General features: G+C 40.0%; 1 protein-coding gene and 2 long non-coding RNA genes across 7 annotated transcripts; all 3 read left to right on the top strand.

The window, feature by feature from the left end:
• On the top strand, positions 1-1765 carry LOC117531856. Its single transcript, XR_004566750.1, has 4 exons — positions 1-133; positions 280-396; positions 481-583; positions 1737-1765. It is a non-coding gene; the product is annotated as an uncharacterized LOC117531856 (long non-coding RNA).
• LOC117531853 (protein unc-79 homolog) lies at positions 1766-21992 on the top strand. Of its 3 annotated transcripts, none has more exons than XM_034195040.1 (16): positions 1766-1874; positions 1976-2014; positions 2121-2232; positions 5284-5369; positions 5675-5848; positions 6116-6184; positions 6272-6382; positions 12417-12521; positions 15440-15517; positions 15640-15729; positions 15827-16002; positions 18299-18482; positions 18568-18768; positions 18850-18927; positions 21177-21218; positions 21308-21992. In XM_034195040.1, the coding sequence occupies exons 3-16, from the start codon at positions 2172-2174 to the stop codon at positions 21494-21496; spliced, it is 1644 nt and encodes a 547-aa protein (XP_034050931.1). In that variant the 5' UTR covers positions 1766-1874; positions 1976-2014; positions 2121-2171; the 3' UTR covers positions 21497-21992. The 3 variants fall into 3 exon arrangements, with proteins under 3 accessions (XP_034050931.1, XP_034050930.1, XP_034050933.1); XM_034195039.1 differs by having other exon boundaries at positions 18568-18771; XM_034195042.1 differs by lacking the exons at positions 1766-1874; positions 1976-2014; positions 2121-2232 and having other exon boundaries at positions 5286-5369; positions 5703-5848; positions 18568-18771.
• A 1830-nt stretch (positions 21993-23822) lies between these two features.
• Positions 23823-26392, top strand: LOC117531857. 3 transcript variants are annotated; one of them, XR_004566752.1, is made up of 4 exons: positions 23823-24327; positions 24612-24665; positions 24877-24882; positions 25788-26392. It is a non-coding gene; the product is annotated as an uncharacterized LOC117531857 (long non-coding RNA). The 3 variants fall into 3 exon arrangements; XR_004566751.1 differs by lacking the exon at positions 24877-24882 and having other exon boundaries at positions 24612-24811; XR_004566753.1 differs by lacking the exons at positions 24612-24665; positions 24877-24882 and having other exon boundaries at positions 23823-24390.
• The last annotated feature ends 267 nt before the right edge of the window (positions 26393-26659 follow it).

Here is a 26659-nt window from a genome sequence, read left to right as displayed (position 1 = left end):
CTGTTCATCATAATTTCCTGTTGCCTTGCAGATCACAAAATTATATCAACTTTGGAAAAGCCGCGAGAATCGGCCTCGGCACCAACGCTTGAAGCGGATTTGCCTGAAACGAGCCACCGCTCATCAATATCAAGTAGGCTCCAAATACTGGAACCTTTCCTCAAGTAATGGACAGCACAAAGAATATCAACATTTTTATTTTTTTGGTGTCTACCTTTATAACAAGTTTCTCTGGCATTTTAATGTAAGTGTTTTTTTTTTCTGCGTTGTGTCCTTTAGCCCAGTATCGCCAGGTGAAACGAGGCTCTCTGGGTGCTCTGACCATGAGCCAGATAATGAAGAGGCAGCTGGAGCATCAATCCAGTGCCCCGCATAATATCAGCACCTGGGACACGGGTCAGTCATGGAGGTAGTGACTAGTAAGTCACTTAACCAGAGACCTGCTGTCTTTTCATCGCTCCTCACTTTGGTCTTCTCCAGGTCCAACGAAAACTAGTCTCCTCTCTGCACCGAGCACCGTCAGTATGTTCGTCCCTGCACCTGAGGAGTTCATTGACGAGCAGCCAACCACGATGTCTGACAGGTGAATGAGCCACCCATCCTCCCAAGGCTCAGAAATAGAGCTGAAACAACTAATCGAGTTAATCGATTATTAAAATAGTTGTCAACTAATTTAGTCATCGATTAGTTGCTAAATAACTTTGTTTTACCGCAAATGTTTCGTTTCTTCCATATAATCAACCGAGCTTTGCTTTGAATCTTGAACCAATGAAGGAGTGCTTTGAGCTGCTGCTTAGTTGGTTTCATTTGTTTTATTTCACTTTATCTTAATTTTTCCCACTAAAACCCTAAAGAGCATATGTCTGTGAGGAATGTTTACCTTTTTTATGTTAAACTGACCTGTTACGGTCTTCTGAAACAGTTGATAGATGTATTTTATGCTAACGCCAATGCTAACGCATTAGCATGTCTTTGGCATTTTCAGTGTTAAAGTTAGCATTAAGCTGCTGGTTTTTCAGCATGTTTGTGCATTTGTTTTCTGTATAATAATTAATGGCTCAGCGTTTGTTGTCATAAAAGAGTAAAATATAATACAATTTTTAATATTTTTAAATTTATGTTTATTTATATATTAATAATAAACAATAGTATAATAACTAATAATGCTACAATACGATTTTAGAGAAAGAGACATGAGTCACATGTGTCATTGTGAAATGACCACATAGTTTACAAGTTATACAGAGAATGTTGCACATATAATGAATCAGGCTGCAGTTTTTGATTTAGTTTTTATGGTTAACTGGTTATGCTAATTGCTCATTTGCAGCAACAAAAAATACCTCTTTTTTCACCATATATTTTCTAACATTTATATGTTTCAATGTTGTTTTATGGCAACTCAGCACTTTGAAATAATTATTTTTGTTCTTTATTATAAACTGTTTTAGTCTTTATTATTTTTTTATTTTAACAGCCAAGGGACATTTGATGATTTGTTGATTTTCAAGTATTTTAAGTTTTCAAATAATGTTCTGTTGTTAAAGTGATGGAAGGAGAGAAAAATTGTTTCCCTGGCACATTTTAAAAAAATTCCCGGCTAATCCGATTAATCGATTAATCGTGTTGAAACCCCATCAGATTCATCAATGATCCAAATAATCATTTGTTGCAGCCCTAATCAGAAACGCTCCCATTTAGTGTTTAAAGGGGATCATGGTGTGATTTTCTGCCAGGTGCCGGGACTGTGCGGCCGTGCTGGAGGACGATGAGGAGACGCTCAGCCTTGCAGTTGTGGTTCTTTCCATGTTCATCCACCTGAGCCCGGATTTGGCCGCATCGATGCTTCTGGACATCATGCAGTCTGTGGGCAGGTTTGCTCTGCACAGCACTTCACATTTAAATGAAATTTCATAACTCACCCTCATTTATAATTCAAGCCTGAATCTTAATCCAGTGCTCTAACGTCTTTCAGGTTGGCATCTAGCGCTAATTTTTCTGGACAAGCTGAGAGGTACATTCCCCCTCAAATGCTCACGATGCTTATCGATGAGTTTAATAATAAATGTACAGTTTGACTGCTGGTACGGGATTGTAATTCTTCCTGTCGTGTTTTGCAGTATGCTGATCCAGGGAACGTGGCAGGTGTAGCCAAGCAGTTCCTCCGCTGCATGTTCCACCAGCTGGCCCCGAACGGCATCTTACCCCAACTCTTCCAGAGTAACATCAAAGGTCTACATTGACTACCCAACTCAAAAATCCTTATTACCTATTAGTATTATTTCTATAGATGTACAAAATTACCTGACCTTATTTGTATTCTCTGTGACATGCCCATTAGGCCCATTGCACTGCTCCAACACTCCCTCGCCTTTAAGGAAGGTCTTGTCTACAGCAGCTTCTTTAATTTAAAGAGACAGACACAGAAAAACGTAGTTTCATGTTTATTTAAAGGATGTGTAACCTCAGTCTCGATGAATTATTATTATTATTTTGCAAAACCTTCAATACCTGCTGTTGAGATACCCGCTAAACTTTATTAACTTGCAAAAAACAACAAAAGGGTGCATAATATGATCCTTTTAAGCACCATTGTAACTGACAATCAACAGTGGCCTAGACTCTTGAAAGGAACCGATGAAGAAGCTCTTTTAAGCTATGTGTAAGTTCAATGACACCTGCTCCTAATTTCCATCATGTGCATGATGATGATTATTCTCTGTAACAGCCCAGGCATGTCCAGCAGATGGCAGCATTCTGCAGGAGGCAGGCAGGTGTATGATATATACATAAGCAAAACAAACGTGCTTTTGAATGGATGTGATGCATCTTAATCAGGTTATTATCATTATATACTCTCTTAATTTGGTTTGGTGTTTATTGTTTGTCAATTAAAAGTAAGACTCTTCAGCTGCTCCCCGTTTCACTCTGGGTCGCCACAGCAGATTTGAAGTCGATCTACATGTTGATTTGGCACAAATATTTACGCTGATGCCCTTCCTGATGCAACTCCACAGTACATGAAAAATTCAGTAAGGTATATCTTCTATTATACATTCCAAATCTAAGGTGGAACTCTACTTGTGTGTACTAAGGTATATCTAAATATCTAAAAAAAAAAAAGTAGAGCCACTTAGGTGCCTGGTCTTGAGAACCGGGATGGTCGGTTGAAAAGCTTTTTTATCCCATGGGAACTCATCCCTACCCACCTAAGCGGCTCAAGAATATGAACATCATGTATACAAGTGACATTTACACAATCAGGGCAGTAAACAACATATACAAGAATATAGTTACTGCATAATATTATAGGAGTTAGCTCCTGAAATCTAAGTGTTCATACAGGAGAAGATTGTAGTATACATCTACCTAGTCAGTAGACTTGTTGTAAAACTAAATTATAGCTAGTAGGCTAAGCTATAAATCTGGTTATGTTATTATAGAAACAGAGCTGTGATGTAATATTGTTTTAGGTTTCTATCTAAAGTCACCCTGCTAGCTAGGTTATGGATTGCTACTATAGGAAGACCAATTCCATACTCTACATGCTTTCTGATGGAAATGCCCAAATTAGATACTATCTATTGATATCTATTAACGAACCCTTTTAAACTGAAGAACCATGTAAAAAATCTGCACCATGTAAAATAAAAGTGCAAATCTCAAAAGTAGGCTAAATATAGCCAGATGAGGCTGCCGTTAATTTAGCCGTTAAGTAACCTAGCGTACCTTGTTAGCCACAAAGCTAACAAAGCGGTAATTGGGGGTATAAATCACAATAGCGTCGTTTTCTCTCTACAATAACAGTTGTAACAACAAATACATATAACAGAAAAGTAAACAAAGTGTGTATTTAATATTAGCTTCCCAAACAGAACCAACTATGTTGTTAACAGTGCTGCGGCTGGTTCAAATAAGCTAACGTTAGCTGCTAGGTTTAGCTAATTGTACCCCAACTCCTCTCCCTCAGGGGAAGGGTTTGACTCGAGAAACCTAAACATTGAAACCATTTGGCCAAGACCCGCACTACTAACAACAACTTTTTCACTTAACATGGGAAGAAAAACTTCATTCAATCATTGCATTTTACAGGTCTAACCAGCCTATACACAGATACTATGAGTGGTGTGCAGAACGGAGGCAAAGTACTGGAGTTTTCCCATTAAATCTGGCATTCATCAGGGGTGTGTTCTGCCCCCTATGCACTTCAGTGCTTGCATGGAAAGGGTGTTGGGTAGGTTTGTGGAAACCAGCAAATTAGGTGCTTTTGTTGGCGAGGAAAGATTTATTAACTTTGACATGACAGATGATCCAATGAGCTTTCAAAATTGCAGCATTGAGATGTTGAGTGTCTTGGTTTGCTGCTGTCTTGGATCAAGACTAGGATTCAGGCTTTTAATGACTTCCTGGACTTGGCCATTAGAACTGGATCTGTATGCTGCAAAAGTGGTGAAATTGTAGACATTCACTTATCCCGGCAGTGACATTCATGTCTCTGGTTAGTTGGCCTTTGAGATTGAGAGATGCCTGGGAAGAGCTTAAAGAGTCATCAAGTCACTACAAAGAGGTGTCTGTTGATGTTGATGTCTTTGCAAGAGAACAAGGTCCAGGTTTTAGGATTCTGGTGTGATCTATCTTGCTGTATGGTTGTGAGATTTGGAAACTAACCAGTAAGCAATACCCAAGACCAGATGCACTAGGTCTTTTGAGAGGATCCTGGGAAACCACTGGAATGACTTTGTAACAAATGAGCGATTACTTAGGTTGACTAAGACTCGTAGTATCACTTGCATTGTGATGGAGCGTCAACTTTTATTATGGCCATGTGTCGCATTTGTGCATGACCCAGCACATGGGTGCCTGAGTGTTGAGGATCACAGTGGCTGGAGAAACCCACAGGAATACCCACAATTCACCAGGCTGCAGCACATTGATGGCTACTATCGTTAGGTGGGGATGGAGCAGGTTGAGAGCCTGAGTGGTTGCCAGCCAAGAAGGTTCCAAGGTGTTTTATATGCAGTGAAGCAGGCACATGGTTCCCAGACAGACTTGATTTTACTGGACAAATGCCTAGGCTTTTCCTAAGCCTAGGAATAAAGTAGAAACTATAGAATGATGGATCATGGAACTGTGATCCTTCTGGATGTTTTACAAAAACTCTGCACATTGATGTAAAAATTAGATTTAAGCATGTTTTGCATCATGTGACCCGTCACTCTTTTTTGCCACCTGTCACGTGTCATTTGATCTCTGTCTTTACTTATTTATTTTTTTAATTTGCAGATAGAAGTTTTCTGAGGACACTTGCTTCTTCGTTGGTTGACTTTAATGAACTGAGTTCAGTTGCCGCTCTCAACATGCTGCTCGAGGTAATTTTACTATAATGTCAGATCATTTACTTACCAGCAGGGGGAGCTGTTGTCAAAGCAGAAATAACTGTGGCTCCAGCTAAAACGTGTAAAATATAAAGCACACAGTTTATGAAACTTGCCTCACTTTGCATTGGTGTATCAGTGTATTTATGTGGTTAAGTAACATTTGTGATAAAGTAGTCATGATGCAGGAGCTTTTCCATGCAAACACCAGGAGCTTCAAGGTGACTATCACATAAATAGTGATAGCTTGAATTTGATTTCATAATTCTGTCATGATTTACCTTTTATATGCCCTCCAGGGATTAAATAACAAGAAGAATCTGCCAGCAGGAGGAACTATGCTGCACTGCCTTGACAACATTGCCACCTTCATGGAGGCTCTCCCCATGGACTCCCCCAGCAACCTATGGACAACCATCTGCAACCAGTTCCAGACTTTCCTCACCAAACTGCCCTCTGTGCTTCCTCTGAAGGTATATTTTCCTTGGCGTCCCGTAAGTCACGCTCTGATGCTGGTTTAATGTGATTACGGCTCAGCTGAAAAGCATCTACCAGAGTCCTTGTCACATTCAATAACATCGAGTCTTAAAATTCTAACTGATTTGATTCTGCTGCTTTTTGCCGCAGAGGACACGTTAATGTACCGTAATCTCTTTATCGCCGCAGATGAATTTTGACACAGCTTTTGCAGTTTAAAACGCAGAGGCGTCTTTCAACTTTGACAATCTGTGTCTCATTAGTGTCCCATGGACTCCAGTTTGAGGATCATAATTTGTCTTTTGAAAATCCCCACCACAAATGCAACGCGGGTAAGTTCAGAGCAGACTTCCTGAAAGTCTGATCTGAGACATTCTACACCTCTAACATCTAATGTTTTATATTTTCTGTCCTTGCAGAGTCTGTTAGAGGCCTTCTCCAAGCTGCTGAGCTTTGTCATCCAGTACGGCATGTTCAGTCTCTCCTACCTTGTGGAACTATGTGGACTTTGTTATAAGGCCTTCAATAAGGTACTTTTTGAATTTTGTCTAACAATATGGCATATATGTATAGATATATAACGATAAAAACATCCTACATTGTAGTAATCTTCAGCACAAAAGGAGGGCATAGGGTCAACCTTGGTTGTGTAGCTGTATGGGATGTGTCCAGGATATCTTAAAAAGTAAAAGATGAATTTTGACAAATTTTGTGGTGAGCTGATCCATGGACCATGAAGAGTTGACTGAATTTTGAGGCAGATCTGCATTGCTGTGACACTTATTTTTGCATTTCTTTAATGTTGCAAGAGATTGCAAGGATGGGTACATCGTCAATCTTATGGGTGGTCAGTGGTTTAGTTACAATAAACTGATCTCAGATCTGTTCTACCACATTGCAGGTGCAGTGGAGTGATCTGGAATCATTTCTTCTACTTTCTACGTGATCTGCGAAGGGTTCTTACAAGTTTAGAGACAAATTGATCTTGGATGAGTTCTCAAAGGTTGTGGGTTTTGGTTTTTACAGTTTTTGGGGACAATAAGCTGATCTGGGATGAGTTCTCAAGTGTTACGCTACAGCAAACTGAAGTGGGATCAGTTCTTACGTGGTAAATACAAAAGTTGATCTGAGATCAGTTTTTACAGGTTTTAGGCACATTAAGCTGAACTTGGATCAGTTCTTCAGAGTTATGGGTACAGTGAAGTGAAATGGAATCTATTTTTATTGGTTTAAGGTACAATAAATTGATCTGAGATCAGATCCTACAGGCAGCTATTTGGTTTGACAGTCTGATCTGGGATCAGTTCCTACAGGTATTATGGTTAATAGGCTGATCCGTTATACCAGATTTCTTTGTCTAAAATTTGTCAAAACTGATTTCAGATCAGCTTATTACACTTAAACCCATAAGAACGGACAATTACAGAGCAGGATGGGTCATTTTTGGACGTTTTGGTCAGTTTTGCGTGATGATATGAGCTTGTGGCAGTCCACCAACAAATGAAATTTCAAGCAGTCACATGTTGTTGCAGTGATATAAACATTGCTCAGGGGTGATATTCACGAAGTCGCTGTTTTATTTGAAATATGGATCCAACATGCAATAATCCAATTAATCCTAGTGCAGAATTCCATATTTGGGCAGCCTTGGCAGAGGTATCCACTCTCTGAGTGCCTTGCAGTTTTTGTGCTGTGTTGAAAAGTTAATCCTTTAAACAAATCCACAGCGTGAACAGTTTTGAGGTCCTGGTCATCACTCTTTCAGCGCTGTATCTATGTCCCCGGCTCCCCAGTCAGCCAGAAATGTGGCCAGGTGTCAAAGATGATTAAGTAGGCAATCAGCCAGTATTGATTGACATGATTAGTTGGCGTGCTCGAGCTGAGGACGTATGGTGCGTTTTGGGAGTGGCTGGCCTCAGACAGAGATGGAGCCAGTGCTGTCTGTACTGTGCAGCCAGATGGATCCTCAGTCCCCAACCTCTGTCAACGCTGCATGCTTTATTTCTCCTGCAGTATTGATTTTCTACACCGATCTTTAATTCCTCACCACGTAATGTCTGCTTTTCCAAACCTAGCGCCCCTCTGAACTATTACTTTGGGTGTCTGTGCTGTGCAGTTGTTTATTGTGAGGTGAGATTTCTGGGACGTGTGTTGCAGTTGTCTTTGGAGCAGTGGCGGTACAAGTTTTTTTTTCATGGATTGTAGGATGGGTGGGGGGGGTGTGCATTGGTTACTGAGTAGAACCCGACTGATATATTGGTTGGTTGATAATATCCAACAATGAACCTTCCAGGAACATTTCTGTATTTGCGTTATTTTGAAGATATGAAAATATTTACACTTTTTTGCGTGCCCCCGTCACAAAAATGGGGTGCTTTTCGTGACGCATTTTTTAAATTTTACTATTTATAATTCTCCTCCTTCTCCCAACTCTAACCATAACCATAACGTGTCTCCCTAACCCTAACCATAACCCCCCAGACCCCCCGTCACCTAGCATTTCATGCGCCATCACGAAATAAATTTATGCCCCATTACGAAAAGTGCCCCATTGTCGCGACGATATCACAAACCAATAGATTACTTAACTTTTCGTAATTCCATCACAAACTGCCATGAGACTGGGTTGCTGCAGAAATACAATTACTCTGTTGGCAATTTCATCATTGCATAGTTTGGCCAGCAGAAGGTGCTATACTTGTATTGTTTACAACGCTGTCAAACATGACTGGGACCCCCCCATCATTCCTTGGTCACATTAGTTACAAGAGACAGAGTCAAAGCGATCAGCTGCCATTCATTTTCAAACAGAGTTGGAGTTTTACAGTGAAAAGAAAGAAGCGGTTGATATGCCGCCAGCTAAGCAGAGCCAAAATAGATGAGACGTGTCTTTTATCCAAATGCAACGTGGTGACTGTCAATCCAAGGCTGCGTAACAGCAGTGTGATGAAAGTAGCTTGACTGTTTGTTATGTTTATAGATATTTACAATAAAGTTCATCTTTAAACGGCTGCACTTACACTTCCTTACCATAAATGTTTCATATATACTGACAGATATATTGGTATCGCAAATTTTTTGCTCTCCAATATCTGGACTGTATTGCCCCCCCCCCCAAAAAAAATACATATCGGTCGGTCTCTATTCCTGCGTCTTGTGGTTCTTGTTGAATCTTTCTGAATGTTGGACTTTCACCCTCCCTTTTAAAAATTTTTTTTTGACAGTTTTTGAGTTGGTAGTACGGTGGCTTAGTGGTTAGCACTGCTGCCTCACAGCAAGAAGGTCATGGGATTGATTCCCACCTGTTGCCTTTCTGTGTGGAGTTTGTGTGTTCTCCCTGTTTGTTTGGGTTCATTCCAGGTGCTCCGGCTTCCTCCCACATCCAAAGACATGCAGGTTAGGTGGACTGGAAACTTTAAATTGTCTGTACGTGTGCGTTCCGGTTTGAATGTGTTTGTTTGTCTATACGTGGACCTGCGGCAGACTTGCGTCCTGTCCAGGGTGAACCACACCTCACGCCCTGTGACTGCTAGGATAGGCTCCAGCGCCCCCATGACCCTTAATTAGAGTAAACGGTTGAAGATGAGTGAGTGAGTGAGTGAGGTTTTGGGTTCTGATTTGACCAAGAAAAGAGGGATCTCAATAACACTGGGGATGATTCCCGGCCGCTGAACACTAAATGGCTGTATTCTCAAGGAACAGGCGATAATGAATGTGAAAAATAATATTCTGGCTATCTTTTACTAATACATTTCACAAATTAATGATAGAGAGAAATCATTCAAATTTTAGGACTGCTGCTATTCTACAGATATGTTTGCTTCTCATAAAAAAACAAAAAAAAAACAATGTGGCTGCTGGTGAGACGTCTACAACCCCTGGCAATAATTATGGAATCACTGGCCTCGGAGGATGTTCATTCAGTTGTTTAATTTTGTAGAAAAAAGCAGATCACAGACATGACACAAAACTAAAGTCATTTCAAATGGCAACTTTCTGGCTTTAAGAAACACTATAAGAAATCAGGAAAAATAATTGTGGCAGTCAGTAATGGTTACTTTTTTAGACCAAGCAGAGGGAAAAAAATATGGACTCACTCAATTCCGAGGAATAAATTATGGAATCACCCTGTAAATTTTCATCCCCAAAACTAACACTTGCATCAAATCAGATCTGCTTGTTAGTCTGCATCTAAAAAGGAGTGATCACACCTTGGAGAGCTGTTGCACCAAGTGGACTGACATGAATCATGGCTCCAACACGAGAGATGTCAATGGAAACAAAGGAGAGGATTATCAAACTCTTAAAAGAGGGTAAATCATCACGCAATGTTGCAAAAGATGTTGGTTGTTCACAGTCAGCTGTGTCTAAACTCTGGACCAAATACAAACAACATGGGAAGGCTGTTAAAGGCAAACATACTGGTAGACCAAGGAAGACATCAAAACATCAAGACAGAAAACTTAAAGCAATATGTCTCAAAAACGAAAATGCACAACAAAACAAATGAGGAACGAATGTGAGGAAACTGGAGTCAACGTCTGACCGTACTGTAAGAAACCGCCTAAAAAGTAAATGGGATTTACATACAGAAAAGCAAAACCAAAGCCATCATTAACACCTAAACAGAAAAAAACAAGGTTACAATGGGCTAAGGAAAAGCAATCGTGGACTGTGGATGACTGGATGAAAGTCATATTCAGTGATGAATCTCGAATCTGCATTGGGCAAGGTGATGATGCTGGAACTGTTGTTTGGTGCCGTTCCAGTGAGATTTATAAAGATGACTGCCTGAAGAGAACATGTAAATTTCCACAGTCATTGATGATATGGGGCTGCATGTCAGGTAAAGGCACTGGGGAGATGGCTGTCATTACATCATCAATAAATGCACAAGTTTATGTTGATATTTTGGACACTTTTTTTATCTCATCAATTGAAAGGATGTTTGGGGATGATGAAATCATTTTTCAAGATGATAATGCATCTTGCCATAGAGCAAAAACTGTGAAAACATTCCTTGCAAAAAGACACATAGGGTCAATGTCATGGCCTGCAAATAGTCCGGATCTTAATCCAATTGAAAATCTTTGGTGGCTCCAACCTGCAAAGCTGATCTGGCAACAGCAATCAGAGAAAGTTGGAGCCAGATTGATGAAGAGTACTGTTTGTTACTCATTAAGTCCATGCCTCAGAGACTGCAAGCTGTTATAAAAGCCATAGGTGGTGCAACAAAATACTAGTGATGTGTTGGAGTGTTCTTTTGTTTTTCATGATTCCATAATTTTTATCCTCAGAATTGAGTGATTCCATATTTTTTTTCCCTCTGCTTGGTCTAAAAAAGTAACCGTTACTGACTGCCACAATTTTGTTCCTGATTTCTTATAGTGTTTCTTACAGCCAGAAAGTTGCCATTTGAAATGACTTTAGTTTTGTGTCATGTCTGTGATCTGCTTTTTTTCTACAAAATTAAACAACTGAATGAACATCCTCCGAGGCCGGTGATTCCATAATTTTTGCCAGGGGTTGTATTATCGCCAGCAGTTGAGCTACCAGATGTTAAATGGCAATTTAAAGGAATAAAAAATTATTGTGCCTGTATTTCAATTTATTTCACCAGTGAATGGTGCAGATGGAAAATGCATGAATGTGTGATGTGTTTTTGGAATTCTGATTATTTACTTTTTCAATTATTTTCCTCCCTTATTTGTGTAACTAAAAAGCATTAGTCACGGCATTTGTGAAATACTGCTGCATCACACAGCTGTGCGTAGTGTCAGCTTACAAGGGGGGCTATTGCATCTCTCCATCGGGGGGCTACAGCCCCGTCGGTTTTCACCCTAGAGCCTCCTGAGCATTAGATGGTGGCATAAAATCAGTCTTGCCACCTGCTGACGTTTGTGCACCATGCACCATTTGTCCCATCTGTGCTGAACTGCACAGAACGGGGACGAGGTCCCCGAGCTTTAGGGTGGCCTTTAATTTGCTATTTACCAAAAGGGAGATGTGCGCCATTAACTTTTAATTATCGAAGCGGCTGCTTGCAGGTGGGGGCGCATTTACAAGACCTGCAGTGAGAAATGTTGGAGGCAGGTCTGCATTCTGCAGGTGCAGAGGAGCGTGCGCCCAAACCCAAGTGCACGCAGAAAGGAAGAGGCGAAGTGGAAGCCAGAAGATGACAGTGTGGTTTGTAAACAGGCAGCTGGGCTTCGTGTGGAAGGGATGAACAAAGAGAGCAGCCTGTCCTCAGGGAGAGGGAAGGCAGCCTGACAGCCTCATCCGAGCTGCCTGGGACTCTGGGACGAGAGATCTGGACTGGCCTAAATCTACTCCTCAGCTTCACTATTCTGTCCCTTCTTTGTCTCCCTCCCTCCCTCCCTCCCGCTGCCTGTCCATCCCCTGTTTTCAGGCTACACAGTATCGTAAATTGCTCTGCTCACTGCATGAGTAAGGCAGAATGATAATAGAAAAAGGCAGTGTTGCTGCATCAGTACATTTACTCCCCCCCTTCTCTCTCTCTCTCTCTCTCTCTCTCTCTCTCTCGCTCTGTTTCTTTGCATTCAGGAGAGAGATAAGTTCTACATGTCCCGCATTGTGGTGTTAGAGCTTCTACAGGCTCTCAAGTTCAAGTCTTGTCTGCCAGATACAAACTTGTTACTGCTCATCCAGGTAATAAATAAAAACACAAAAAACAACACAAAAAACATATTTTCTTTTATTTTGCACTTCATTCTACATTGCAAAGAAAAAGGAAAAAAATGACCAAGTATGTTTCTCAAATTCCTTGTCCAAATGACTAATCAATACTTAATATAAGACACAATTGCTTAACAACTAAAATATCAGTAAGCTATAAGGACTTGTTTATAGGCCACAGTGCACCAGGGGGTCGAAATGTACTGCAGATTAAAATTACCTAAAAAAATTGATTATATATATATATATATATATATATATATATATATATATATATATATATATATATATATATATATATATATATACAGTTTTTATTTAACCAGTTTTTCAAGAACAGTAGTAAAACATCAGAACACCGGAAATAACAAAAATGAAAGGAAAAAACAAACTGTGGGAGAGTTTCACAGACAAATTCTCTAAGTCCATTATGGCTGGAATTTAATCTTGAATCCAGTCCATTTCTGCCATTTCTTTTTTGAAATCCTCTTCTCTCATTCTCAAGCGAAAGGTTAATCTTTCCATAATATATATTTCCTCAACAATATCCAGCCATGATTATATATATTTTTAAATGATATCAGAAGTAATAAAACAAAGACATGAGATTGAAATTATGTGTTATCCTAGTTCTATTTTCTTTAGACTATATTTCTCAATGGAGTATTAAACACATCTGCCCAAAACATAAAAACATATGTAAGTTGTATCAGGTTATAATTTGCTTTTATTTTTGAAACATGGTGATAGTACTTTGTGCAACAAGAAGAAAACTTCATTTAATCAATTTTAAGTTACAGAAGACTTGTTATCAAAGTAAATGGTTGCAGGTTATACTCGCTTGTGTTCTCTGTATTTAAAAGTTTTTTGTTTTTTTTAATGGGACTGCTTGTTGTTGAAGTAATGCAGATGTTTTTTGCATTTTGACTTGTTGTGGGCCCTGTCAGCAACTGTATATCTGAGATTAAACATTTTTTAAAAGATTTTTAAGCTGCTGTCTATGAGGCTGGTTGGTCAGGAACGGATGGACACAAATGCAAGGCTCGAACAAACAACTCTGGTTTTTAAAAGGATTTACTGAGGTGGATACCAGAGGTCGGTACACAAGTAGGCAGTTCAAAAATCAGAATCAGAATCAGAAGACGTTTATTGCCATTGCCAGTGAACAGGATTCACAGACTAGGAATTTGCTTGGGTACAATGGTGCAACATTAAGAAGAGATAAAATGCTAGGATAAAATATAACATATGTGTCAAAATAAGATAAAATATAAGATAAAAAAAAAGAAATATGAAAGGCTGTGTGCAACAGAAAAACAGAGAAACAGAAAAAACAGTGCAGTGGGAGGAGTGCAATTAAAAACCAACGTACATTGTCTAAAGTGACCCGTGATAAAATGATAAAGTGACAGAGTTAAGCTTAAGGTGACTGAGTTATGAGGTGTTCATGAGTCTAACGGCAGTTGGGAAGAAACTGTTCTTATGGCGGGAGGTTCTGGTCCGGATGGACCGTAGCCTCCTGCCCGAGGGGAGTGGTTTGAATAGACTGTGTGCAGGGTGAGAAGGGCCAGCTGTGATCCGACCTGCTCGGCCCAGAGTCCTGGAGACGTGCAGGTCGTGGAGAGATGGAATGCTACAGCCGATCACCTACTCAGCAGAGGCCACAATGCGCTGCAGTCTGTGTCTGTCCCTGACTGTGGCCCCGGCGTACCACACTGTGATGGAGGAGCAGAGGATGGACTCGATGATAGCCGTGTAGAACTGCACCATCAGCTGGACAGGCAGCTTGGCCTTCTTCAGCTGCCGCAGGAAGTACATCCTCTGCTGGGCCTTCTTGATGAGGGAGTTGATGGTTGACTCCCACTTGAGGTCCTGGGTGATGGTGGTGCCGAGGAAGCGGTGACAGACCACAGTGGTGATGGGGCTGTTGGTGAGGGCGAGGGAGGGCGGGGGGGCTGTGGCTTTCCTGAAGTCCACGATCATCTCCACTGTTTTCTGGGCGTTGAGCTCCAAGTTGTTGCTGCTGCACCAGGTCACCAGCCGGTCCACCTCCCTCCTGTAGGCAGACTCATCCCCATCCGAAATGAGTCCAATGAGGCCGATGAAATACAGCAGCAAATAAAAAAAATACAGCATAAATACAGCATTTTTTACAGCATAAAAAATACAGCAGCAAATACAAAAAAAAAAAAAATACAGCAGTACAAAAATAATCGAGGCTTAAGCGATCGATCAAACAGGCAGGAGGTCATAAACACAACGAGGCAGGCAGGCAGGACTATGGAACGCAAGGAACAGAGCTGGAGAGAAGGCACAAGATGCATCAATCTGGCGAAGGACAAAAGCAGCTAGTTATATAACCCCAGGTGATGAGCTGCAAATCAGGGACAAGTGTGCATGGAAAGCAGCAGAACAAGGGTGTGGCCAAACAGAGAGAAATGCCCACCACCAAGAGCAGGGACAGACAAGAGAGATAGGGAAAGAAAAACCCAAGCTGGAAAAACCCAACAAGAGAACTAACCACAGAAGAACACAATAAAACAAATCAACTAAAACAGAACATTACAAACAAAGACAAAAATCCACATCCTGACACTGTTATTTAGAAAAGATGTAAAACATCCTCATAATTGTAATATAAAGCTCAAAATGAGTTTTCTCTGCTATGTTTCAAAAACTTTCACATAAAATTTTTAAGATGTATTATTGAAAAACAAGTCGTAATTTCTTAACAAAATCTTACGTGTATGAAGTGTAGATTATAAAGTACTTTGATTAGAAATTAGACAAACATACAGTACTTGGTAAGATTTTGCAATTTCTGCAGTGTGAAAGAAACTGTGGTTGATCTCAAACGTAATGTGTAAAAAGTTTTCTGTGGATGTTGTCAGTTCGTCTGCGCAGATATCGGCACACGCCTGGCAGAATCCACCATCATCCAAAAGCACATGATCTCAACGCTGCCGGGGGTAAGTGTTTACTCACCGTGCGTTAGAATCTTATTAGAACCAGCCATATAAAACAGCAGGAAGCACAAAGAGGTCCCACTGTGATTCCTTTGAAGGGATAAACCACTTTTTGTCTTCTCTAGTGCTCAACGGCTGCAATGGAATGCATGAGGCAGTACATCAGCGAGCTCCTCGACTTCATCGCCGACATGCACACGCTAACCAAACTCAAAGTGAGTTTGGATCTTCATGCGTGTCTGTGCCACGACTTTCACGGTGCCATTATCTGAAGAATTTTGTCTGTCATCCAACCCCCCTTTGTTATTTTAGAGCCACATGAAGGCTTGCTGTCAACCGCTGCACGAGGACACCTTTGGGGGGAACCTGAAAGTGGGTTTGGCACAAGTTGCTGCCATGGAAATCAGCAAAGGCAATCACCGTGATAACAAAGCAGTGGTCCGTTATCTACCCTGGCTTTATCACCCTCCCTCCACCATGCAACAAGGGTGAGAATTAATCCTCTGCAGTGGTTCAGCCGTCATTGTGCTGATTTGTTAACTTGAACACATGGAAGAAGTGAATGAAACAGTTACTTCAGAAAATCACACACACTATTTTGACAGGCTCAAACCCCTAAATGAAACACTTGACATCAGAAAACAGTTCATCATTTTCAAACGCCAATTATGAAATGGTCAAACATGAATTGAAGCAGTTGCTTAAGAAAATGATTGACTCCTGTACGTAAAATGTTCTAAACCCTCAAAGCAACACTTGCTTCAGAAAATGATTGAAACACTAAATGAAGCAATTGTTTGAGAAAATGATGCATTGTTTCAAAACAGTGGGAGAGATATTTGCTTTTTTTTTTAACTGGAACTCAAAACAATAACCACGATAAACGCTAATTATGAAATGTTCAAACAGGAGTTGAAACAGTTGCTTAAGAAAATTAATGACTCCTGTAAAATGTTCAAAACCCTCAAAGCAACACTTGCTTCAGAAAATGATTCACTGTTTTCAAACACTAAATGAAGCAGTTGCTTGAGAAAATGATATTTTGTTTTGAACTGGAACTCAAAACAATAACAGCGATAAACATTAATTATGAAATGTTCAAACATGAACAGAAGCAGTTGCTTAAGAAAATTACTGACTCCTGTAAAACATTCTAAACCTTCAAAGCAACACTTACTTCAGAAAATGATTCATTGTTTTGAAACACTAAATGAAGCAATTGCTTGAGAAAATGATACATTGTTTCAAAACAGTGAGAGATATTTCCTTTTCTTTTGAACAGGAACTCAAAAAAATCACAGCGATAAACGCTAATTATGAAATGTTCAAACATGAACTGAAGCAGTTGTTTAAGAAAATGACTGACTCCTGTAAAATGTTCTAAATCTTGAAAGCAACACTTGCTTCAGAAAATATTCATTGTTTTGAAACACTATATGAAGCAGTTAATTGAGAAAATGATACATTGTTTCAAAACAGTGAGATATTTCCTTTTCTTTTGAACAGGAACTCAAAAAATCACAGCGATAAACGCTAATTATGACATGTTCAAACATGAACTGAAGCAGTTGCTTAAGAAAATTACTGACTCCTGTAAAACATTCTAAACCTTCAAAGCAACACTTGCTTCAGAAAAAATGATTCATTGTTTTGAAACACTAAATGAAGCAATTGCTTGAGAAAATGATACATTGTTTCAAAACAGTGCAAGAGATATTTGCTTTTGTTTTGAACTGAAACTCAAAGCAATCACAGCGATAAACGCTAGTTATGAAATGTTCAAACATGAACTGAAGCAGTTGCTTAAGAAAATTACTGACTCCTGTAAAATGTTCTAAATCTTGAAAGCAACACTTGCCTCAGAAAATGATTCATTGTTTTGAAACACTAAATGAAGCAGTTAATTGAGAAAATGATACATTGTTTCAAAACAGTGAGATATTTCCTTTTCTTTTGAACAGGAACTCAAAAAATCACAGCGATAAACACTAATTATGAAATGTTCAAACATGAACTGAAGCAGTTGCTTAAGAAAATTATTGACTCCTGTAAAATGTTCTAAATCTTGAAAGCAACACTTGCTTCAGAAAATGATTCATTGTTTTGAAACACTAAATGAAGCAGTTAATTGAGAAAATGATACATTGTTTCAAAACAGTGAGAGATATTTCCTTTTCTTTTGAACAGGAACTCAAAAAATCACAGCGATAAACGCTAATTATGAAATGTTCAAACATGAATTGAAGCAGTTGCTTAAGAAAAATTACTGACTCCTATAAAATATTCTAAACCTTCAAAGCACCACTTGCTTCAGAAAATGATTCATTGTTTTGAAACACTAAATGAAGCAATTGCTTGAGAAAATGATACATTGTTTCAAAACAGTGAGAGATATTTCCTTTTGAACAGGAACTCAAAAAAATCACAGCGATAAACACTAATTATGACATGTTCAAACATGAATTGAAGCAGTTGCTTAAGAAAATTACTGACTCCTGTAAAACATTCTAAACCTTCAAAGCAACACTTGCTTCAGAAAAAATGATTCATTGTTTTGAAACACTAAATGAAGCAATTGCTTGAGAAAATGATACATTGTTTCAAAACAGTGCAAGAGATATTTGCTTTTGTTTTGAACTGAAACTCAAAACAGTCACCGCAATAACAAAGCAGTGGTCTGTTATCACCCTCCTCCACCATGCAACAAGGGTGAGAATTAACGTTGTGCAGTGGTTCAGCCGTCATTGTGCTGATTTGTTAACTTGAACTTCGTTTTCTCCACAGTCCAAAAGAATTCATTGAGTGCGTCTCCCACATTCGTCAACTCTCTTGGCTTCTTCTGGGTTCCCTGACACACTGCGCCCTGCACCAGGGCTCCACCTCCTGCATGCCCATCCCTCTAGATGCCGGCTCTCACATCGCTGATCATCTTATCGTCATCCTCATTGGTTTCCCAGAACAGTCAAAGGTTTGTCAGAAACTAACCTCCAAATGGTGCTGTGCACGTTCATGGTGACACGATCTGTCGCCTGACCGGCCCTTTGTGTTTGCAGACGTCGGTGCTGCACATGTGCTCCCTGTTCCACGCCTTCATGTTTGCCCAGCTGTGGACAATCTACTGCGAGCAGGCAGCAGCTGCTCCGTCCTTGCAGAACCAGAACCAGACCGAGTTCTCCTCCAGTGCCATCCTCACTGGCCTGGAATTCTGGAGTCGTGTCACGCCGAGCATCCTGCAGCTCATGGCCCACAATAAAGTGGTGAGAGTCAGCTTTTCCACTGGAGCTGGAGTTAAGATGAAGTAGTAAAAGTGTAGAATTTGTGTTGTTTTCTCTCAGATGGTGGAGATGGTGTGTCTCCATGTCATCAGTCTGATGGAAGCTCTGCAGGAGTGCAACTCAACCATCTTTGTCAAGGTTTGCATCAACTGTCACTTAACATTGTATGAAGTGTTGCTTCACCAAATGATTCACTTTTCAAAAAACACATTGAAGAAGTGAATGAAACGGTTACTTCAGAAAATCACACACTTGTTTTTGACAGGCTCAAACCCCCTAAATGAAACACTAGACATCAGAAAACAGTTCATCGTTTTCAAATGCTAATTATGAAACGTTGATTATGAAACATGAACTGAAGCAGTTGCTTCACACCTATAAAATGTTCTAAACCCTCAAAGCAACACTTGCTTCAGAAAATGATTCATTGTTTTGAAACACTAACTGAAGCAATCGCTTGAGAAAATGATACGTTGTTTCAAGGGTGTAACTGAGACAATTGCTTTTGTTTTGAACAGGAAGTCAAAACAAATTACTTTTGTAAATAATTCTCTACTTTTAGAATCTAAAAGCCATAAATGAAATATTTGCTTCAGAATATTCTTCTTAATTTGAAATAATAATTGAAGTATTGGTTCAAAATAGTTCATTGTTTTGAAACACTGAATTAAACAATTACTTTAGAAAATGACAAATGAAAATGACTGTTTCAAAACAATAAATAGGACAGTTGCTTCAGAACTGAACTCTGCTTCTGCTTGCTCAAAACCATAAATGAAGCACTATGACTAATTATTTCAAACACGCTGACTGAAATAATTGCTCCGAAAATGTCCGACTGTTTTCAATCACTCAAAAACTAACACTGGCTTCAGAAAATTGTCCAGTGGTTTAAGCAAACCTTTCTCAAATGGTCCGTGTGTGATCCCCTAGTGGTCAGTGAATATATTAGTAAAATATCACATTTTAACTTAATATCATATTCTAACTTAAAAGTGTTTTTCAAACTGTTTAAACATGACTCCAAATATGTAATGGATAGTAATATACTGTTATATAATATATTGTTGCAGTAGTAATTGTTTTTGGACATTTGGGCAGTGAAGTGGTTCACGAGATTTTTAAGTGATCTTTGATCTGAGAAAAATTGAGAAACACAAGCCAATCAAAATAAATAAATAAATAAATAAATAAATGACTGCTTCAGAAAATGATTCATTGCTACAAAATACTAAATTGAAGAATGAAGTCATTGATTCAAAAGAAGAAATGAAACAATTGCACAACAAAAGAGTTAAATGTTTCAAGATATTCAAAACTATAAATTAAACATTTTTTCAGAAAATAGTTCATAATTTGAAACACTAATTGCAGTAACTGTTTCAGGACATATTTTGCTATTTAAAAAAAAAAAAAAAATTCTCAAAGGAAAACTTACTTCACTAAAAAATTCATTGTTTCCCAACTCTAATTAAACAGTTGCTTCAGAAAATGACTTACAACTTAGAAATACTGAAAACAGTAAATTAACAGCTGCTTCAAAAAAAAAAAAAAAAAAAAGATTCAGTGTATCAGAATGCTGCCACTGCAACGGCATCATCAAGTAGACAGCACGCCCTCCCCCAAATGAATTTGTGACTACGCCCATGGTAAATACCAGTGGCGGCGCCAAGGGGGGTTTGGGGGGGCTTAAGCCCACCCAATAATGAGCCAAGCCCCCCCTCGGCCCCCCAGTAATTCTGCCAATAATGTGAATAGCGACTGACATATTTGTGGATCTCAATTGCAGTTTTGCGCTGAGAATGTCTCAATATTGCGTAAATGAGCAAAGTGATGAATGTGTGTGTTCGGTGATCCAGCAAATGCTGAATCACCCTTCACAAACAGAATTTTCAGTTTTGCAAATAAACATTTATTTGTAAAAACCCACACACGTTACAAATCAGAAATTTGTGTTTGTGGATCACAAAGCACATGTACAAATCAAAGGATATTTGTAAATCAGCCTCTGTGCATTTGCAAGTATTAATGAGACAAATTTAACTCCATACTCCAAAAATTTAGGTTTCCTAAATATTTATTACAGCCACTCTTAAAACTTCACTTATCTTTATTTATACCTATGTGCAAGTTTACTGAACTTGCAATCATTCTAAGTGATGTGTGTGTGCATTGATACCACATTTTAGAGGAGCACAGGTGACTAAAACATATACCTTGGTATTTATAAAGCAATTTACTATATATTGTTCATTTCAATGACATTTTGTGGAGCCCCTCCAACTTTTACCCCAGTCCCCCCAACAAAAATTTCCTGGCGCCGCCACTGGTAAATACACTAATATGGCAACATAATCTGACATGCTTTTGTTTTTCCACCCTTGCAGTTAATTCCTATGTGGCTCCCAATGATTCAGTCAAACCTCAAGGTAAAGCTTTAAAAATACTGCCTGTTGTTATGACACTGAGTGTATAATATCCTCCTCTGACCTTGCAACTCTCCTGTGTGGTTGACCAGCATCTGTCTGCGGGGCTGCAGCTTCGTCTGCAGGCTATTCAGAACAGAGTGAACCGCCAGAGCTTGCAGGGCCAGGCACCCGGCACGCCACCCTTCGCTCTGCGCAAATGGCTGCAGTGCACCCAGTTCAAAATGGCTCAGGTGGAGATCCAGTCGTCTGAAGCTGCCTCGCAGTTCTACCCCATGTGACCTCCTTGTTGCTCGCTGCCGTCTTAGCTCGGAGTTCTACAAAACAGACGCTGGCTGGGACTCGTGTGGACCGAACTGTTTTATTACACAAGTCTATGTACAGAAAATCTGCTATTTTAGAGTACAATCACTGGAACTGTTAAATACTTGGTATGCTTGTGTGGGATGATTGTGCCAGGTGCCTAACTGTTGTTTTCAACAGATCTCAAGGGTTGGTAGATAACTAAGGGAACATCTATTGACCCATGTTAGGAGCAGTGAGTCTAGAAACAAATGCTTGTTGAAACTTACATTGTAAAAAAGAAACGGTTGAGAACATGTAAGTGCAGATTTTTTTAGTTTACCGAACTTAATGACATTCAGTATATCTATTTATATAACAAGGTTAATGTGAAGGCGAGGTTAAAACAATATACTGAATTTAATGTTGTGAGTTAATATGATTCACAATTTTAAGTTGATCAAACTCAACATATCACTAAAAGGACAAGTTATCTTTAAAAAAGGAAAAAAAAAATCCCAGTTATTTAAAAACGTCGTTAACAATCAAGCCTCTGAGTGCTTTTACTGTTGCTTAGTTTGTGCGTAATTCCATAAAAAAATAGAGGAAGGAATTTGAGTAAACAGGGCAGCCATTCCTGGAGTTTCAAAAATCAGCCGCACATTTACCACAGAACTTATTTTATAGTCACGTATTTTAGTTGTACAGCAGCGTCTAATGAAATACGTGCTGGCTAGGTGCACTTTTTCGCTAATATACCAGTTTATACCAACCCTGCACCAGTCTTAGAGGTTTGCTAGTTTGGGTACCACTGAGCCCGTGTGTGGATCTCACATTGTGACTCCCTTTTTAAAAATAATATAAACCTTTATTAATAGCATATTGAACATACATTATGCCATACAGAGAAATAAAACCCACTTTTTCCCCAGTGAATACTGGTGTTCATCAAGGATGTGTTCAGATTCCGACACTGTTCAGTGCTTGCACAGCCTAGGTGTTGGGTAAGATTGTGGAAACCAGTGGCTTAGGTGCCTTTGTAAGCAAAGAAAGGTTTACTGACCTTGACTTTGCAGATGATGTGGTGAGATTTGCGGAATCAATGCATCAGTTGAGAAACTGAGTGAGGACATGAGGTGTCTAGGTTTGCAGTTGTCCTGGATCAAGACTGAGATCCAGCCATTTAATGACATCCTGGACTCAACCATTAGAAGTTTGTTGAAGAGTATCGAGCTTGTAGAGACACTCACTTGTATCAGTGGTGATATTTATGTCTTTGGCTTTTGACATCAAAAGAACCTTGCGAAGAGCTTATGGAGTAATAAGACGTGGTTACTAACCAATGACCTAAGGTGATTAATTGATATTTTGCTTCAAGGTCTCTTTGGAGCATCCTTGGAAAATGTGTGTCAAACGAATACTTACTTAGAGAGACTCAGATGAGAAATTACACTTACATTGTGAAGGAACTTCAGCTATGACATTTTAGCCATATGCTGTATGTTCCTCAGTGTTGAGGACCACTGTGGCTGGAGAAGACCAAGAGATCTCCCACATTTCACACCGTTGTGGTAGATCGATGGTTACTTTCAAGAGATGTGGAGGGCTGGTGATTAACCTCCAGGACCCAAGGTGGTTCCACAGTGAGGTGGATGCTTCTATGTGCAGCACTAGTGTATGCTCCCAGACCTCACCTGACATCATCATAAATGCAATAATGCCTTAATAATGACAGTATGCAATTTTAAGGTTTGGAAAAATACAGTTTAATTCACATAGAGCTCTACTATAGCGGCCCCACTGACAGCACATGTATTTTCCTTTATAGCAATTTGTGTAAAAACACTTTTCTTCATACAACCCAATCATCAAAGGTGACTAGAGTGGTGTGTGGATAAAAAGTAAACAGGAAACGCAATAGATAAAATAGCAGATTTTGCTTGCGGAAAAAACTAAATATTGGCAAATATCAATCAATCAATCAATTTTTTTATATAGCGCCAAATCACAACAAACAGTTGCCCCAAGGCGCTTTATATTGTAAGGCAAGGCCATACAATAATTATGTAAAACCCCAACGGTCAAAACGACCCCCTGTGAGCAAGCACTTGGCTACAGTGGGAAGGAAAAACTCCCTTTTAACAGGAAGAAACCTCCAGCAGAACCAGGCTCAGGGAGGGGCAGTCTTCTGCTGGGACTGGTTGGGGCTGAGGGAGAGAACCAGGAAAAAGACATGCTGTGGAGGGGAGCAGAGATCGATCACTAATGATTAAATGCAGAGTGGTGCATACAGATTTCATACAAATATGAAAGAAACTCACGAAAAAAAGGTTCGGGTTTAGGGTTAGAGTTGGTTTTGATTTATGGTTAGTTGTTATGGAGTAGATTTGTGTTAGTGGTTAGGGTTAGTTGTTCAGGTTTAGAGTCACTAGCCCTAAGGTTTAGGGTTAAGGTTGAGTTAGTGGTTTGGGATTAGTTTTGGGATAGTGGTAAGGGTTCATTGTTAGGGGTTCCATTTCATGGTTAGAGGATAGGGTTAGGGATTAGGGGCTAGGGTTGAGGCCCCCAACCCAACCCTAACCTTAAAGCTTAGGGTTGAGTTAGTGGTTAGGGATTAGTTTTGGGATAGTGGTAAGGGTTCATTGTTCGGGGTTCCGTTTCATAGTTAGAGGTTAGGGTTAGGGATTAAGGGCTAGGGTTGAGGCCCCTAACCCAACCCAACCCTAGTTCTAAAGTTTAGAGTTAGGGATGATTTAGTGGTTAGAGATTAGTTTTGGGATAGTGGTAAAGGTTCATTGTTAGGGTTTCCATTTCATGGTTCGAGGTTAGGGTTATGATTAATGGCTTGGGTTGAGGCCCCTAACCCAACCCAACCCTAGCCCTAAAGTTTAGAGTTAGGGGTTAGTCTTGGGATAGTGGTAAGGGTTCATTGTTCGGGGTTTTGTTTCATTGTTAGAGGTTAGGGTTAGGGATTAAGGGCTAGGGTACAGGCCCCTAACTTAACCCAACCCTAGTCCTAAAGTTTAGAGTTAGGGTTGAGTTAGGGGTTAGTCTTGGCATAGTGGTAAGGGTTCATTTTTTGGGGTTCCATTTCATTGTTAGAGATTAGGTTAGTGATTAAGGGCTAGGGTTGAGGCCCCCAACCCAATCCTAACCTTAAATCTTAGGGTTGAGTTAGTGGTTAGGGATTAGTTTTGGGACAGTGCTAAGGGTTCATTGTTTGGGGTTCCGTTTCATTGTTAGAGATTAGGGTTATGATTAATGGCTTGGGTTGAGGCCCCTAACCCAACCCAACCCTAGCCCTAAAGTTTAGAGTTAGGGGTTAGTCTTGGGATAGTGGTAAGGGTTCATTGTTCGGGGTTTCGTTTCATTGTTAGAGGTTAGGGTTAGGGATTAAGGGCTAGGGTTCAGGCCCCTAACTCAATCCAACCCTAGTCCTAAAGTTTAGAGTTAGGGTTGAGTTAGCGGTTAGTCTTGGGATAGTGGTAAGGGTTCATTGTTTGGGGTTCCATTTCATTGTTAGAGATTAGGTTAGTGATTAAGGGCTAGGGTTGAGGCCCCCAACCCAACCCTAACCTTAAAGCATAGGGTTGAGTTAGTGGTTAGGGATTAGTTTTGGGATAGTGCTAAGGGTTCATTGTTTGGGGTTCCGTTTCATAGTTAGTGGTTAGGGTTAGGGATTAAGGGCTAGGGTTGAGGCCCCTAACCCAACCCTAGTTCTAAAGTTTAGAGTTAGGGTTGATTTAGTGGTTAGGATTAGTTTTGGGATAATGGTAAAGGTTCATTGTTTGGGGTTCCGTTTCATGGTTCAAGGTTAGGGTTATGATTAATGGCTAGGGTTGAGGCCCCCAGCCCAACCCAACCCTAGCCCTAATGTTTAGACTTAGGGTTGAGTTAGGGGTTAGTCTTGGATAGTGGTAAGGGCTTATTGTTAGGGGTTCCATTTCATTCTTAGAGATTAGCGTTAGCGATTAAGGGCTAGGGTTGAGGCCCCAACCCAACCCTAACCTTAAAGCTTAGGGTTGAGTTAGTGGTTAGGGATTAGTTTTGGATAGTGGTAAGGGTTCATTGTTCGGGGTTTCATTTCATAGTTAGAGGTTAGGGTTAGGGATTAAGGGCTAGGGTTGAGGCCCCTAACTCAACCCAACCCTAGTCCTAAAGTTTAGAGTTAGGGTTGAGTTAGGGGTTAGTCTTGGGATAGTGGTAAGGGTTCATTGTTAGGGGTTCCATTTCATTGTTAGAGATTAGGGTTAGTGATGAAGGGCTAGGGTTGAGGCCCCCAACCCAGAGTTTAGGGTTGAGTTAGTGGTTAGGGATTAGTTTTGGGATAGTGATAAGGGTTCATTGTTCGGGGTTTCGTTTCATGGTTAGAGGTTAGGGTTAGGGATTAAGGGCTAGGGTTGAGGCCCCAACCCAACCCAACCCTAACCCTGAAGTTTAGGGTTAGGGTTGAGTTAGTGGTTAGGGATTACATTTGGGATAGTGGTAAAGGCTTGTGTTTTGGGGTTAGGTGTAGGGTTAGGGGTTATTTTTGGGGTTATGAGTTAGGGTTGGGATTATGGTTTCTTTCTGTTGTTTTGCTTTACTGTTACCTTTTGTCAGGTGCTTTTTTTCTTGTTCCTCTTTCTTGTGACTTTCCTATAGTTGAGTAGCGCACGCAGGGGCTCGATTGCTAGCGATGTTTAAATAAGACTGTTAAAAAAAAATAATAATAATTGAACTTGTCCTTTAAGTTGAAGCAACTCAAAAAGTATGTAGAATCAAAATTAATTTTCCTCAACTCTTTCTTTTTTGCCGTGCCAACACGCTCACTCTGTGACACATATATCCTGTCACTTTTTTTTATTTGCTAGATTGCAAGCTGAATAATTAAAAGAGTTTTATAAATGTTTCGACACCTTGTTGTTTTGTGTTAATTGCTGACCCTTTCAAAATTCAAATGTGACATTCACGCCATTGCACCCCGCGGTTAACAGCGTGGGGAATAGCTGGTGTCGCCATTATGCAGACGGCATGAGCGGCCAATGAAAAACCGAACCTCAGGTGTGTCCTGGAAAATGGCATGACATTACCCAACTCCCGTCTGAGATCCTTGTCAGACTGTCATGCATGCTGCCTCTCGCCATCCGGCCTCAGATCGATCAGAGGCCAATCTGAGTTGC

The sequence above is a fragment of the Thalassophryne amazonica genome, chromosome 19, assembly GCF_902500255.1.
Source record: "Thalassophryne amazonica chromosome 19, fThaAma1.1, whole genome shotgun sequence".
Lineage (NCBI taxonomy): Eukaryota > Metazoa > Chordata > Actinopteri > Batrachoidiformes > Batrachoididae > Thalassophryne > Thalassophryne amazonica.
This window is presented reverse-complemented; position numbering and strand designations above follow the sequence as displayed.

What these genes read in the sequence shown, in the direction of transcription:
- LOC117531853 (XM_034195039.1), top strand. Translation starts at nt 2,172, where the DNA reads ATGTTCCACCAGCTGGCCCCGAACGGCATCTTACCCCAACTCTTCCAG. An exon ending in CTTCCAGAGTAACATCAAAG is followed by an intron (nt 2,233 to 5,283) that starts GTCTACATTGAC and finishes TTTAATTTGCAG; the next exon opens with ATAGAAGTTTTCTGAGGACA. An exon ending in ACACGCTAACCAAACTCAAA is followed by an intron (nt 15,730 to 15,826) that starts GTGAGTTTGGAT and finishes TTGTTATTTTAG; the next exon opens with AGCCACATGAAGGCTTGCTG.